General features: G+C 53.3%; 1 protein-coding gene across 6 annotated transcripts; it reads left to right on the top strand.

Annotated features, from left to right (window-relative positions):
- The first annotated feature begins 227 nt into the window (after positions 1-227).
- Clk3 (CDC like kinase 3) lies at positions 228-14,766 on the top strand. Of its 6 annotated transcripts, none has more exons than XM_046427978.2 (14): positions 260-342; positions 485-985; positions 3,869-4,020; positions 4,698-4,914; positions 7,019-7,115; positions 7,393-7,459; positions 9,828-9,944; positions 10,672-10,838; positions 12,169-12,263; positions 12,353-12,482; positions 12,717-12,799; positions 13,321-13,400; positions 13,643-13,733; positions 14,357-14,766. In XM_046427978.2, the coding sequence occupies exons 2-14, from the start codon at positions 971-973 to the stop codon at positions 14,531-14,533; spliced, it is 1,488 nt and encodes a 495-aa protein (XP_046283934.1). In that variant the 5' UTR covers positions 260-342; positions 485-970; the 3' UTR covers positions 14,534-14,766. The 6 variants fall into 6 exon arrangements, with proteins under 6 accessions (XP_046283938.1, XP_046283934.1, XP_046283935.1 ...); XM_046427979.2 differs by having other exon boundaries at positions 266-342; positions 485-654; XM_046427982.2 differs by lacking the exon at positions 485-985 and having other exon boundaries at positions 228-342.
- The last annotated feature ends 20 nt before the right edge of the window (positions 14,767-14,786 follow it).

Genomic DNA, 14,786 nt, shown 5'->3' with positions numbered 1-14,786 from the left:
CCTGTCAGCCGGGGACGCGCACCTATCCGGCTTTTAGGGACTACGTGCGTCGAGACACGGCGTGGAGGGCCGGGCCGCTGCCCGGAATGTCCCTTCGGCCCTCCCGGAACTAGTCTTCACAGCTGCAGCACCGGCCGGAGCCGAGGAGGCTGGTCCCCCAGAGCCTCCGAGTTGGGTGCTAGAGCGGCCAGGCCTCTGGGCCAGGTCGAGCCCGGGACGACTACGGCTGCGTCACGCGGGATTGGGGGGGCGGGGCCGCCACGGGCGGAGGCCGGAGCCGGAAGCGGAAGAGGCGCTCGGAGCGGGCAGTGGGGCCTAGCCGCAGCCCGAGCCAGGGAGACGGTGAGTGTGGGCCGGGGCCCGCGGCGGCGGCGGCGGCGGCGGCTGGGGTGCGTCGGCTGGGCGGGCAGGCTGGTGTGGGTACCCGTGCTATCGGTTCAGTCTCGGTCTACACCGTTTCTTTCTCCTCATCGGCTCACCTCAGGCCGCGGCCCCGACCTCTCACCCCTGACCTGCCGCTTCTCTCCCGGAGGGCGGCCACTGCAGACCCCAACTTCTGGATCCCGCGGTGTTGGAGGCGGAGCCCAAGCGGCCTCTGAGGCCCCTGCGAGGATCCGGTTTCTGCCCTACGTCTGCCCGCCGGATGAGTTCGGGGTCCGACCTAGAATAGCCTGAAAGGGCTTCGGGACCGCTTCCCTACTCCCGACTCGAGGCTTAGTCCGCAGGCTCTTCTTCCCCGCGCCGCCTGGAGTTTGATTCTAGCCCAGGCTGGCCGCCTCAGCCCGCCGGGTCTTCCTTCCGTACCACTAGTGGCGGTTACCGGGGACCGGGCGAAGGAAGGGATGTGATCGAGGGCCTCGGGTCCCATCGTGTTTTGTTGTTATGATGGAGCCGCTTCAGCCCAGGAAGCAGGCCAGGCCAACTTGACTGTACAAATGCCCAGGCTACTCCTCGGTCCGGCCGGGAGTCTATGCTCCAGTTCCGGGTGCGGGTGCCCTGATGTGGAGCCGGGGTGGGAATTGCTTGAGCCAGGCCCCTGTCAAGGCGGAGTTGGCGGCCTTCCAGCTTCCCTCCTCCGTGCCCTTGAAAAGGAGGAGCGTTTCACCCGGCGGCGGCCGTGGCTTCCGAGGTGGCAGGTTTGAGGTTGCAGTGGTGGGGCAGTGCCAGCCAAAAATAACCATGGGGCACTGGGGTGGCGTGAATCCGGGAGGGCAGCCGCTGACCTGGCTGGCTGTTCTTGTCAGCCCAGTTCTTTGGCCAGGAAAAGCAAAGGAGAAGCCGACTAGGCCTGTGCTCAGAGAAAAGCTGGCATCCTTGTCTTGGTTTCCTTCTCATTGCTTTTTCATTGTGCAGAGCCTCCCGATGCACAGTTGTGTCCCTTAGCTTCTTGAAACTACCTGCTTGCTGAGGTCTCAGACAATCAGTGACAGTTGGTGAGAAAAGGGATCTGCTAAAGCCCTGGCTGAGAGGATGAGGAGAAGCACCTGGTGTTTCTGTATTTCACCTGCCTCCAATGTTATAGGAGAGATTGTCTTCTCTATTATTGCTTTATGTGTGGTACTTTATGGCTCTCATACTTGCAATTCCTTTGCCAGGCTGGTAGGTGTTGTCTTATTTTCCAGGCATAAAAGTGTGTTATCTTTATTTTCCCAGGCCTAAAGTGACTTGTCTAAGGTCACAAGGCCAGTAAGTAAGTGGCAGCACTGGGATTTAGTCAGGGTTTTCTGCCAGAGGTCTCTTCTCTCAGATCCCTTGAAGAAGAGGCTTATAAAATGTCCTTAAGACATTTAATAGGGCTGGGGCTGTAGCTCAGTGGCAAAGCACTTGCCTAGCATGTGTGAGGCATTGGGTTCGATCCTCAGCACCACATAAAAATTAACAAATAAAATAAAAGCATTCTGTCCATCTACAATACAAAAAAAAAATTTTTAAAAAAAAGACATTTAATAGCACTGAAGGGTTATATGGAACCTTTTTAGTGTTAATGAAAAGTGCCTTTAGTACCTCTTGTGGGCCCAAGGTATTTGACTTATAAGAAAGACTTATTTAAGAGATTACTGTTTCTTTGTTGTAAGAGGAAGCTAAAGATCAGGTAGTTTTAACAACTTACCCAAAGGCAAACAGCTGGCAGTGGCATTGTCACAATTCAGACTGACATCTGACTCCCCCTCTACGACTTTCCATTCATGTAAACATGTGTGGACATAAGAAACTTTTAGGTCCTGGAATGAAGGGATGTGGATTAGACCATATCCACATCCAGATTTGGTGCTTTGTCTGCTCAGTGAGGTTGGACAGGATTACACTTGCCTTGTGGGAAGGAGTGTGCCCTGACCAGTGGAGCGTCTTCTGGGTTAATTAGTGGAGTGAAATAAGGCTTTCAGTCCATAGCTTGGGCACCTGACCCAGGGTAATTGCAGAAAAACAGTGAGACATTAGTCAGATCATCATCAGAACAACAAATATAAGTTCTGTCACTGAGTTTACATAGTGTTTATCTCCAAGGATTGCTAGAGACCAGGCTTTCAGGTGTGTTGAAGGGGGTGTTGCTACTGGGGAGATTGAGGGCATTGCCTTTCTTAGGACCATGGAAAAGCTTCCAGGGGCAGTGGCAGGTATGCCACATCATCCTGCTTATCCTCGGGGAACTGTTTCATCCTGATAGACTGCACTGGAGAGATGTGGTAGCCTTGGTGGATTTGTCCAAAATGTGCTTGGTTGGGCAAGCCCAGGACTGCCCAGGATGGGAGACTGGCTATGGCCAAGTAGATGCTTGGAAAGAGGCTGTCCAAATTTCTTGCCTAGCCGTCCTGTGGAAGTAACGTCAGAAGCTGGGATGCAGGTGGAACAGGGAGCTGGCCTCACATATCCACCTTTCTCAGCTGATGGCTGATCCAGCTTGACAGTTTCCTTTGGTGGATATAAGTTGCCACTGGACAGGAATATTGAGGTGGGGCCCAGCCTATCTGTGTAGACAGGCTTGCCAGCCAGCTAGTCCTTTAGCTACTCCTGAGATGGGCATAGAAGAGGTTGCTGGAGCAGGCAAGATAGAAGAGGGGATGGTACCTGTATTGTTAGGGAAACATAAGGCACCTTGGCATGGCACTGCAGGTGGTCTGGGGGTGGTAAATGGACCCCAGGCAAGCAACTTAGGCATTCTGGGATCCTGACATCCTGCTGGTGCTGAGACCTAGTGTGGGCCAAAAAGGGTTGAACAGGTCCACGTCCACATCCACATCCACTTGGCTAGACCCTCGTATAAGCTAGGGAGTGCCGGTGAGCCACTGTGTGCCTCTTTTTCCAAGGGCTTGTTTTCTCATTTCTGCTGTGGCTCCTGGTGCTGACTTGTTTTACTGCCTTGAATGAGTCCAGTTTAGGGCCTCAGCCAGGTAACTTTGAGCCTCTCAAACCAGGCTTTGGCTCTTTGCTCTGTGTGTTGGCTCTATGCCAGCTGCCCTTTGGCCTCAGGCTTTCCAAAGCATTCAAGTCATGGAACCTCACAGGCAGAAGGGAATTGAGTACAGGAGTCTCCCTTTTTTCCCCCTACCTTGGCATCCCTGTGATAGTGCTCACCATCTTTACCCTGTATTCCCACCTTGGCCCACCCATTTCCCTGAGTGCTTGGGCCTCAGGCCATGCCAGGGAGGCAGCTGTTTATTTGTTCACTGGCAGAGAAGGGAGTTACCCATTGTCTGCTGTTTGGCCAGTGTGACCTCAGAGTTCTTCTTCACTTCATAAACCCCTGGGAGGGGCTGCCCCCAAACATAACAATGGGCCTCTTCTTCAGGAGCATCTGGTGTGCCCCACGCCACCCTGTGGCTGGAGGCAGCAGGCTGTGTGTTGAGCAGGGCTCTTTCTCACTGCCTAGATGCATCACTGTAAGCGATACCGCTCCCCTGAGCCAGACCCGTACCTGAGCTACCGCTGGAAGAGGAGGCGGTCTTACAGTCGGGAACATGAAGGGAGACTACGTTACCCAGCCCGAAGGGAACCTCCACCCCGAAGATCTCGATCCAGAAGGTGAGTGGGAGCTGGGTAGGAAAGAGGGACTCCTTTTACCTGGGCAAGGAAGATTGTCTGGAGGCTTTGGCAGCCCCAGTCTCTCCGAGATGACTCTACTTCTGCCCAGCTCTCCTTCCCCCCATCCCTGCCCTAACCCCTCTGGGCTCCTTGTCTAATCTCAACCGGCATTTTCTGGCCTTAAGTAGCAGCCTTCCTTGCCACCCTTTCTTTGTCCTGGAGTGTCTCTTTCTCTTCTCCCTGTACATTCTTCATTTTCTAAGCCAGTGTCTCCCCTGCCAACCTCCTGAGCCTTCCTCATTGGGAATTAGGAACATAGTCTCAGTCTAGGAAAGATTGGTCCCTGATCCTGTCTCAGGCCCCAGACCAAAATTATAGTCATAGCAAGCTATAGGTAACTTCAGAGTGTTTTGCCCTCCACATGTTCACCTTCCCCTGTCCTCTGCCTTCTGTGGCACTGGAGGGATGCTGTCATTAGCCATGGTTCTGGGGGGTGAGCTTGGTATTTTCACACCTTCCCCTCCCCTGCTCACTTACCCTCAGTCTGTATGCCTCTCCAACAAGCTTTCCCTGAAAGCTCTTTTTAGGGACCCACAGGTCTCTTACCTGCTAACAGGGACCTGGCTAGTGGGAGCAAGCGCCACACTTGACTGGTATCCCCATCCCCCTCTTGTCAGCCACGACCGCCTGCCCTACCAGAGGAGATACCGGGAGCGCCGAGACAGCGATACATACCGGTGTGAAGAGCGGAGCCCATCCTTTGGGGAGGACTGCTATGGATCTTCACGTTCTCGCCATCGTCGGCGGTCTCGGGACAGGGGGCCATACCGGACCCGAAAGCATGCCCATCACTGCCACAAACGCCGCACCAGGTCTTGTAGCAGCGCCTCCTCGGTGAGTGGTGGCCAGAGTGTGCTGGCTGGGGCCAAAGGCCTCATCTCTTTTTAGCCTCTCTCAGGCTGGCTGGTCTGGGTGAGTACTGCCAGCCCTGCGCGCTGCTGTGCGTGCATGTGTGTGTGTATGTGTTGTCTGGTCCAGGTGCAGGGCTGAGTAGGGACCTTGGCCCTCTGTCTTCTGGCCCATTGCCAGGGGCAGCTATAGGGCTTTGGCTCCAGCTCTGGCTGGTCCCAGCCTGTCTGTGTCTACACACTACTCCAGACCTAGGCCACATGGTGCAAGTGGCCAGGGACACTTCTCAGGGACCCCAGTAGGTTGTCAATATGTGACCTTGGGCTACATGACCTGGTCCTTCCTACCAGAGATCACCCTCGATGTAGCTGAGTGCTCTGACATGTGGACTGCACCCACCTCTGCAGTCTGATTTCCACACTCCTCCCCAGAGGCCCTGAGGCCACAGTGCCCCCATGGAGAGGATGTCAATCAGCTCTGACTTTTTTCTTTCTTATGTGCTACTGGGACTTGAACCCAGGGCCTCACACACGCTGTACAAGTGCTCTACCACTGAACTACATCTCCATCCCACCCATCCACCTTTTTTTGTTTTTTTTTGGTATGGTAATTACTGTGTTGCCTAGGCTGGTCTTTGAACTCCTGAGCTCAAGCCATCCTCCCGCCTCAGCTGTGACTACAGGTGTGCGTCACCATATATGGTCAGACAGCTCAGATTGGGAGCTTCCCTTTTGACTTCAGCCAGGCCCTCTTCAGCCTCACTTCTTTGCAGGAGGAACAGTCACAGGAGGGACAGCTGTCTGTATGATGGGACTTTGGAAGAAATGGCAAAGAGGTCCACAGCCCAGGCAGCTCAAGGCCTTACCCTGTTGCAGGCCAAATACTAAGAACAGGGCTGGCCAGTGTTCTGATGTGGAGGGTGGTACAGATCTCGGCTGAGACCAGGAGCCCATACTCCACTCAGTCCCCTGGGAAGAAAGCCAGTGTTTGTTCTGAGGTTATGTGCTGTTTTCTCTTCTCCACATCCCTCTTCCCTGCCTCCCTTCTGCCGTCCATAAGGCTCCTGAGGATCAGTGGAGGGGCCAGGCATCTTCTCTGCCCAGCTCTCTCTGTGACTTCTTTGAGCGGCCATGGGTTGATGGTTGACTCTCTGCGTGCAAATCCGTCGTGGCCATGTGGCCTCTGTACAGTGCCACATGCTGCCACAGAATGGCAGTGCAAGTCTGTGGCTCTGCTTCTTCTCTTTTGGTGCCCTCTGTGGTTGTAAGGCTTGGGATGGGCCTGGCCTCTGAGCAGCACAGGTGCCAAGGCCAGGGCAGGAGCTGACTTGGGGCCTGTGTAGGCCAATCGTTGTAGGAGGACTGGAGGTCAGCCATCCCAGAAGATCCCAGGTTCCTTTCCTGCTTGAGACTGGTGGCAGGAGGACTGCTAATGGAAGGCTGTCTCTGGTAGTGTGGTTACTTCTGGCCAAGGGTGCCGTCTGGGGGCAGGTAGCAGCTTGGCTCTGTGTGGCAGCTGTCAGGCATGTGCAAAGAAGGCTGTGTGGGTGAAGGAGGCAGGCAAGGACAGGCTGGACATTCTGCAGCTGAAGCCAGGGTAGCCCTCCGACCAGTCCAGTTGGTCAGACCCAGGCTGGGCCAGCTGCCTTCTTGTGCTGTTTCTCACTGTGTCTTTAGCTCTGGCTAAAGGCACCATGGGAGGGCCAGGGAGGGGGAAGACTCTGAAGAAGAGGGAGTCAGGGCTGAGGCTGTCCTTAGGGCCCGGCCCCTTGGCGGCAGAGGCTGGACATCTTTCTGAGCGTTTGTGGCGCTCCTCTTATAGATAATGTCCGAGTTTCTTTACATACCTGTAGCTGTTTTTACTTTTCTGTTTTTGAAGTCAGTTTGTGTCTTGACGTGTCCCTTGCAATATCCCTATCGTTATATATGCTGTGTGCCTTATGAAATGCTGGGATCTGGAAAATCCAACCAACCAACCCACCGGCTCCTCACCGTCTCCACCTCTGCCTTTGACTGACACTTCAATCTGTCAATCGGAACCGCCTACCATGCGATTGGTCGGATGGCGTTTCGGGGGGCGGTGCATGCAGAGAAGCCAACAGAGCAGTAAGCGCAGCAGCCGGAGTGTGGAAGATGACAAGGAGGGCCACCTGGTGTGCCGGATCGGCGATTGGCTCCAAGAGCGATGTACAGCCACCTTTCGTAAAACTTTACCTCTCTACTTTCTACCCCCCTTGTTAGACGAGACCTCTCCTGCCTGGAGGGGCCTCTAGTGCGCGTGGCGCCTTAGTGGGGCCACAGTAATTGCCTGAATGACACAGACACTAGACAACTTCCGTTTTTAAGAGAGTAGCAGTGAGAAAGAAACCTCTTTTGTTTTTGAGAATTTGAATGCTGTGAACTTGCAGGAGCCGCCGACCTCCTGCCCTTCGGACTCTCATGCCCCACTTCTTTTCTCTTGTAGATGAGATCGTGGGGAACCTAGGTGAAGGTACCTTTGGCAAGGTGGTGGAGTGCTTGGACCATGCCAGGTGAGTGAGCTGGGGCAGCACAGCTGGCTCCAGATGTCATCCTAGGAAGAGTTAGCTTGAGGCTCTCAGGAGTGATGGCTCTCAGAGTTTTGAGAAAACTCTTTGGTGGGATTCTGATCTGTACATGTTGGAGTTTTGCTGACCTCCTGAAATAAGGGAGAAATCTTGAGGTTCAGCAGGCATGTGATGTCCCTGCCCAAGAACTGCTCGATAAATGGCGTTGCCCCAGTTCTTCAGGGCTATGATGGTAGATATCAGAGCAGAGCTGAGGTTCTGGCTCCTCTGAGGCCTGGAGCTGCTTCCTGTGAACTCATTCAGGTTCTTGACCTGTCAGGGGTTTGGGAATATTGCTAAGTCCAGCCCAGAATTGACAGCCACCTACCCTAGTCTGTTTGAAAGGCTGTGCAAATCCTGGTTGAGAGAAATAAGACTCTGGACTTTTACCAAGCAGGTCACTGCCTTTCCCAGTGTGGCTAGAGTCTCATAGAGTCCCTGCTGAGTGTCAAGGAGAGTGGGATGGGTATACTTATATATATTGTGCTGCTGGGAGCACTCTGCTCCCTCCCAGGCCTAAGAGTGTAACACCTTTGTCCTCTACCATTCCTCAAGACTAGAGGAGTAGTTTCCTGTGTAGCTCTGGGTTGGGGAGGCTACCCCCTGGAAACCAGTTGCCTCCCTGCCTTACTAGGTCTCTGAACAGTAACCTTAGCCATGAACTGCTGGTGCCTCATTTGAACTATGAGCCATGTCAGTCACTCTTTTAAAGAATGCTGCACAGGGTTGCATATCTCAGCTATTAAGGCAGATCTGGGAACCCTGTGCTTCCACATTAAAAGGGTTGCTCAGCTGCGTACAATGGTGCATGCCTGTAATCCCAGCAGCTTGGGAGGCTGAGGCGGGAGGATCGTGAATTCAGAGAAAGCCTCAGCAACAATGAGGCACTAAGCAATTCAGTGAGACCCTGTCTCTACATAAAATACAAAATTAGGCTGGGGATGTTGCTCAGTGGTCAAGTGCCCCTGAGTTCAATCCCTGGTACACCACCCCACCCTGCCCCGAAAAAAAGGGCTGCTCAGTGCTGGGGTGTAGCTTAGTGTTTGAGCACTTGACTAGCTTGTGCGAGGTCTAGCACTGAAAATAAAAGAGGACTGCTTACAAAGGATAGTTAGACCCAGGAAGCAGCCATTTCTATGGGCATGAGGTAAAGCAGTGATATGACTGAGAGGAAACTTCCTTTTTCTCCCAGTTCCCATTTAAACATGCATGAATCCAGTGTGACCCAAGAGGTTAGGGTGGGGATCAGTGAGTGTAAGGATAGGACAGATTCAAGAATTGTGACACATAAGGGCAGCTGAGCTCTCTGGGCTGGAAAATGAGCCTGAGGGAAAATGAGCCTCTGAAGTCGTTAAGGAGAAGACATAGGACCCAGAGATCCTTCAGGGGACCTTAAAGGGAGGCAAGCCTGGCAAAGTGATTTTGTGGACGCTCAATGAGAGGAAAGCCTCATCCTCAGAGCCAGTAGGCCTGGTGGGGGCTTCTCTAAAAGCCTTATACTCCCTTTGTTCAGGATTGAAGTGCCATGGCAGGATCTTGTGCTGGGAGGCTGGGGTAGTTGCCTTTGTTCTGAGGTCCTGAAGGTCTGAGGAGAACAAAGTAGGGTATTCTCTAAAAGGTGCCTTTGCCTTTGGGCCTGTGGACCTATCTATACCTAGGCACCAGGAAGTCAAGAACATTGATGGAGGCCTCAGAAGATACCCTTGTGGGTCAGGGCCAATTCATTGTCAAGTCACCACTGGGCATCTGAACATTAGCTGTCCTTGACAGGTCCTCAGGAGGTTTTCTTCTCTCTTCACATCTGCAAATAGCATACTGAGGTGGGCAGAGCAAGGATTGTTTAGATCCTTCTTGGACACCTAATAAGAGTTCCTGGTACTCTTCAGTTATTGGTAAATGCTGTGGCTAATAGGCAGGCAGGGAGGAGGGCCTGGGAAGGTATGTACCCTGGCCTCCTGGAACCCTTGCCCCCAGAGGCTCTTTGGCTTGTAGATGTGCTTAGGTCAAGAGGTATAGTAGGGAGGGCTCTGAGTGGGACAGCCTGGCCTGCAGCTTATTTCACTGGCTGGGCTCTGAGAACCTAAAAGCCTGAGATCAGCATGGAGCCTGATAGATCTAACTCAGATGTTAGGCAAAGTTGCTATTAGGTGACAGATCTGGTAATGCATCGTGCAGGCTGGGCCTCAAGTGTCTATTCTCTTCAGGCAAGCTATTCATGGAGCCTGTTTGTTGGGAGTTGCTAGGTTAGGGTGGAGGGTGAAAGAGGGGCTGGGCAGCCACTGATGAGAACTTATGCTTCCTTCCTGTGTGCCAGAGGGAAGTCTCAGGTTGCCTTGAAGATCATCCGCAACGTGGGCAAGTACCGGGAGGCTGCCCGGCTAGAAATCAATGTTCTCAAGAAAATCAAGGAGAAGGACAAAGAGAACAAGTTGTGAGTGTCTGCAGTATTTGGGAGGGAAGCCTTCAGGGGACAGAGTTTGCTCCAGCCCCAACTGCTTGGGGTTTCACTGTGTCTTGTCACCTCTTTGGCACTGTGCCTTCTCAGCACACTCCAGAGTGAGTCTTACCTAAACAGCTGTTGGACTTTAGTCCAGGCTTCACACCAGCCAGCTTTGTGTTCTGAGGCAAGCCCCAGCCTTGCATTTGTGAATTGGAGACTTTGCTGGTTGCAAAACTGGGGACCTCACATAGTAGGAGACCTCCAGAGGAGAGCCTTCCTTTAGCAGATAGACACTCACTGAGCACATATGTCCTCCCCCCCTAGCATGGTGCCTAGCCAAGCTTGGACAGAGGGCCAAGTCCACACAGGCCCTCAGGAAGCTCAGTAGCAAGGGGGTGTCCTTTGGTATATGGTAGGCTGCCACTACTCCACCTCACCCTCAGCAACTCTGAGGCAGGGCTTCTCTCATCCTGTAAGTGAATGAGCTCAGACCAGAGCCCTGGCCCTCTGTGCAGCAGGAAGTTCAGTCTTGCCCAGAGTTCATCTGGGTGATGGATGGCCAGTGGGGAGATGTGCTCTGGCTCTGCTCTCTTCACATGTATCTGCATTGTGGTGTACAACCCAGTGGCCTACGAGTGGGTGGGGGCTGTCTTCATCTGAGGAGCAGTGAGGCAGCCCCCAGCACAGAGCCTGAGCCCCACCCATCCTTCTCCCCCAGCCTGTGCGTCTTGATGTCTGACTGGTTCAACTTCCACGGTCACATGTGCATCGCCTTTGAGCTCCTGGGCAAGAACACCTTTGAGTTCCTGAAGGAGAATAATTTCCAGCCTTACCCCTTACCACATGTCCGACACATGGCCTACCAGCTCTGCCACGCCCTTAGATGTAAGTGTCCACCCTCAGATGGAGCGTGGGATGGCTACACTCCTGCAGCAAAGTCACCTGGTTATTCTTGACTGCCCCCATTCACTCCAGAGCATTGCTAATCATTGTGTTGGGCCTAAGAGACCCCCAGGGGCCCTAGAGAAAGGTCTTCTATCTTTAGGTAGGAACCTTAGTGTTAGGGTGGAAAGGCTAGTCTCTCCCCCTCCTCCAGGGACCTCTTGGGCTAGGCTCTGCCCCCAGGTGCTCAGGAAGAAAACAGGGAAGGGCTGCTTTAGATTTGGCCCAGGAGCCAATCCTGCCACCCATGTTCATGCATAGGAGAAAAGGTAGAAACTAGACCTGATAGACTCCTCTACCTCTGTCTAACCATCTGCCTGCCAGCTTTGAAGAACATATTTGGTGGTGCAAGTGTTCAGCACCATCAGATTTGTGACAGTTATAGTAGAACATAAAGGACTCTTACATAAAGCAATAAGATATAGATCGAGGGGGCTGGGGATGTGGCTCAAGCGGTAGCGCGCTCGCCTGGCATGCGTGCGGCCCGGGTTCGATCCTCAGCACCACATACAAAAAAAAAAACAAAGATGTTGTGTCCGCCGAAAACTAGAAAATAAATACTGAAAAATTAAAAAAAAAAAAAAAAAAAAAGATATAGATCGAGGATGTGTGGGGTCTGGATGGGTAGCAGGAAGAGGGACAATCAAGCACAAGGGGAACAGCTCAGCAGAGGCCTAGTGCAGCATGCTTGAGACTCACTCCAGTGGAGAGAGGGCTTATATTGGGAAATGGTGGGTCACAGAGTTGTGAGGGTCTTATATGCCAGATGTGATTGAGTGTGAAGCCACTGTTGGTGGGCTGAAGGCAAAAGGCTTCCCTGCTTAGGGCTGGCTTCATGTGTGAGTGATCCTGTGGTCAGTTACACTTCAGTTTTGAGCAAGGGGCCTGTGTTTTCATTTCACAACAGACCCTGCAAATTACACAGGGAGTGTTGGGGAGGGGAAGCCACCTGAGGCTGTTTGCTGTGACTTTGGTGAAAGACTGGAAAGGAGGCCTGGTCTTTGCAAAGGAGAGGAGGAAGGAGGTTTGGGGGATGGAAAACCTGCCCTTCCCTGTCCTCCTTCTAAAGGCAAACCCTCAGAGTCTCAGGTAGAGCTCTTGAGAGGGATGCCAGTGGGGAGATAAGATCAGGTCCAGCTCTCTGCTGAGGATGGGTATGCACGGCTCTGGCAGTTGCTGGCTTTGGAGGAGTCTAGGCTAGAGCTGGTGGGAGAGCCAGAGGGGAAGACAAGGGTCTCAGGGTTTGCTTCTCCCTCTTCCCCTGCTTCTCTAGTTCTACATGAGAACCAGCTGACCCACACAGACTTGAAGCCAGAGAACATCCTGTTTGTGAATTCTGAGTTTGAAACCCTCTACAATGAGCACAAGGTAAAAGCATTGTTGGGGCATGGGTGTGGCACTCTGGGGCTGGTTTACCACCTGGTAGACTGACCTGGCTGGCCTACCTTGTCTTTCAGAGCTGTGAGGAAAAGTCAGTGAAGAACACCAGCATTCGAGTGGCTGACTTTGGCAGTGCCACCTTTGACCATGAGCATCACACAACCATTGTGGCCACCCGTCACTATCGCCCGCCTGAGGTGATTCTTGGTGAGTCAGCCTTGTTACACCTGGCAGTTAACCCTGGGTGGGCATAGAGGTGGTGGCATGCCTGTTAGTCTGCCACCAGGGTTGGCAGTGTCACAAGACAGGTTGACTTGGCCTTGTAGGAATAGCCTTAGAGTGGGCCTTGTACATTTGGACAAGAGTCCCTTCAGCCAGAGTGGCAGTAACCCATGACCTCTAGGCTAAGTCTCACAGCTTCTTACTCATTTTGGCTTGCAGAGCTGGGCTGGGCACAGCCCTGTGATGTTTGGAGCATCGGCTGCATTCTCTTCGAGTACTACCGGGGCTTCACACTCTTCCAGGTACACTACTTGAGCTGAGTGCTGCAGGGCCCTGGGGTGGGAAGCCCTGAGTGGCTGAGGGGGACAGGTGTCTTCCACCCCCCACCAGTCATGTGAGATCCAGACTGTTCAGAATTGTGGATGCTCATGAAAAGGCAGAGATTGGCACACAGTTGGAACACTCAGGAAAGAGCTTTCTGCTAGGACAGAAGACATGGGTGGGTGGGAGAAGCGAGTTGTAGGCAAGGGGGCACAGCATGAGTGCAGGCTTGAGAATGGATCGGGATTGGGCACCCAAACTGAGGAGAGTGAAAAACCAGAGTGTTGTGTAGTCAAGGCCTAGTGCAGCATGCTGAGACTTACTCCAGTGGACAAGTTCACCTGCAGAGCTGCCTCCACATCAGAGGTTGGGAGGTTCCATTGGTAGATGTGCATTTCCTGGGCAGGGAGACTACTTGCCCATCTCTGCTCACTCTTTGTACTCCCTGAAGGGGCTGAGGCTGGGACTGACCCCTACTTGCTCTGTCCCTGGCCTTCTCTAGACCCATGAAAACCGAGAGCATTTGGTGATGATGGAGAAAATCCTAGGGCCCATCCCATCACACATGATCCACCGTACCAGGTAAGGAGCCCTGGTGGTTCTCTCAGGGCAGTGGAGGGCCTTTTCCTGGCTGTGAGTTAGCAGGGCACTTGAGATATGTACAGTCTTTTTTGGACATTACATGGCCCTCCAACTGAATTGGCACAACTGCAGCCCAGACTTTCCTGCCCTGCTGACCCAGACTGCTTCTACCTTGGGTTCAGCCAGGAGCTGCCATTCCCCATCTCCCACCACTCTTAAATTCCCTCTCCCTTAATTTTTAGAAAGCAGAAATATTTCTACAAAGGGGGCCTGGTTTGGGATGAGAACAGCTCTGATGGCCGGTATGTGAAGGAGAACTGCAAACCTTTGAAGGTCAGTTTCTGGCTTCCCCCAGCTCAACTCATGCCAAGGAGACCCCAGGCACCAAACAGCAGAGACAGAACGGGCAGCTAAAGGCTGCCTCCTCGTTCCGGCTCTGTGGGAGACAGCACCCAAGACTGCTGGGTGTTGGCAGTGAGGCTTCCTGCAAGCTGCCCCAGAGGGGCCCTTAGCCCTCCCCCTTCCCCACAGGGTGGCTATGAATATAATTGGGGAACACCAGAAGAGCCAGATGTCAGAGACCCTGCTGCTTCCTGACCCTCCCTCTCATCTCAATTTTGGGAAGAACTAGGCAGGACTGAGGCAAGGGGGAGGGAAGATGTAAACATGGCCAGGAAGTCTGTCAACTGCATCTGGTGCCTGGACAAGTGAATTTTGCAGAGGTGATTTCTACCCACCTGTCAGGACTTTGCATGTGGGGTAGAGGCACCAACCCAGCAAGACACCCAGTAGCCTAAGTTCTGAGCAAAAACCTTAGAACTTGGGCATGAAAGGCAAGGAGCTGCTGTTGTCTGTCCCAGAGGGCGGAAGTAGAGTCCTCCAAGGAGGCATCCCAGAGGCAAGGGGACTGCTGTGGACCCTGCCGTGACACTGAGGCACCTTGTGTCCTTGAGCAGAGTTATATGCTCCAAGATTCCCTGGAGCATGTGCAGCTGTTTGACCTGATGAGGAGGATGTTAGAATTTGATCCTGCCCAGCGCATCACACTGGCGGAGGCCCTGTTGCATCCCTTCTTTGCTGGCCTAACCCCTGAGGAGCGGTCCTTCCACACCAGCCGCAACCCCAGCAGATGACAGGAGCAGGCCCATGCTCAAGGAGACGGAGAACGGGACTGGGCTGCCAGCCCCTTTTCTCCAGCCTCTTCCACCGGGCCTCGGCCAGAGCCACTCGATGAACAGTGCAATGTGAAGGAAGGCAGGAGCCTGCAGGGGAGGAGACTTGGTGCCCAGCTGCCAGAAAGCACAGATTTGACTCATGCTATTTATATGTTGTAAAGTTATAATAAAGTGTTTCTTACTGTTTGTAATCCCTGGTACCAGTGTGTCC

The sequence above is a fragment of the Marmota monax genome, unplaced genomic scaffold (genome assembly GCF_021218885.2).
Source record: "Marmota monax isolate L192 unplaced genomic scaffold, Marmota_monax_Labrador192_F-V1.1 WCK01_AAM20220418_F8-fsc00111, whole genome shotgun sequence".
Classification (NCBI taxonomy): domain Eukaryota; kingdom Metazoa; phylum Chordata; class Mammalia; order Rodentia; family Sciuridae; genus Marmota; species Marmota monax.
Note: the sequence above shows the minus strand (reverse complement) of the source record. Positions and strands in the feature narration are given on the sequence as shown.

Coding starts and splice junctions, on each gene's coding strand:
- Clk3 (XM_046427978.2), top strand. Junction 4,021..4,697: donor CGAAGATCTCGATCCAGAAG/GTGAGTGGGAGC, acceptor CCCTCTTGTCAG/CCACGACCGCCTGCCCTACC. Junction 9,945..10,671: donor AAGGACAAAGAGAACAAGTT/GTGAGTGTCTGC, acceptor CTTCTCCCCCAG/CCTGTGCGTCTTGATGTCTG.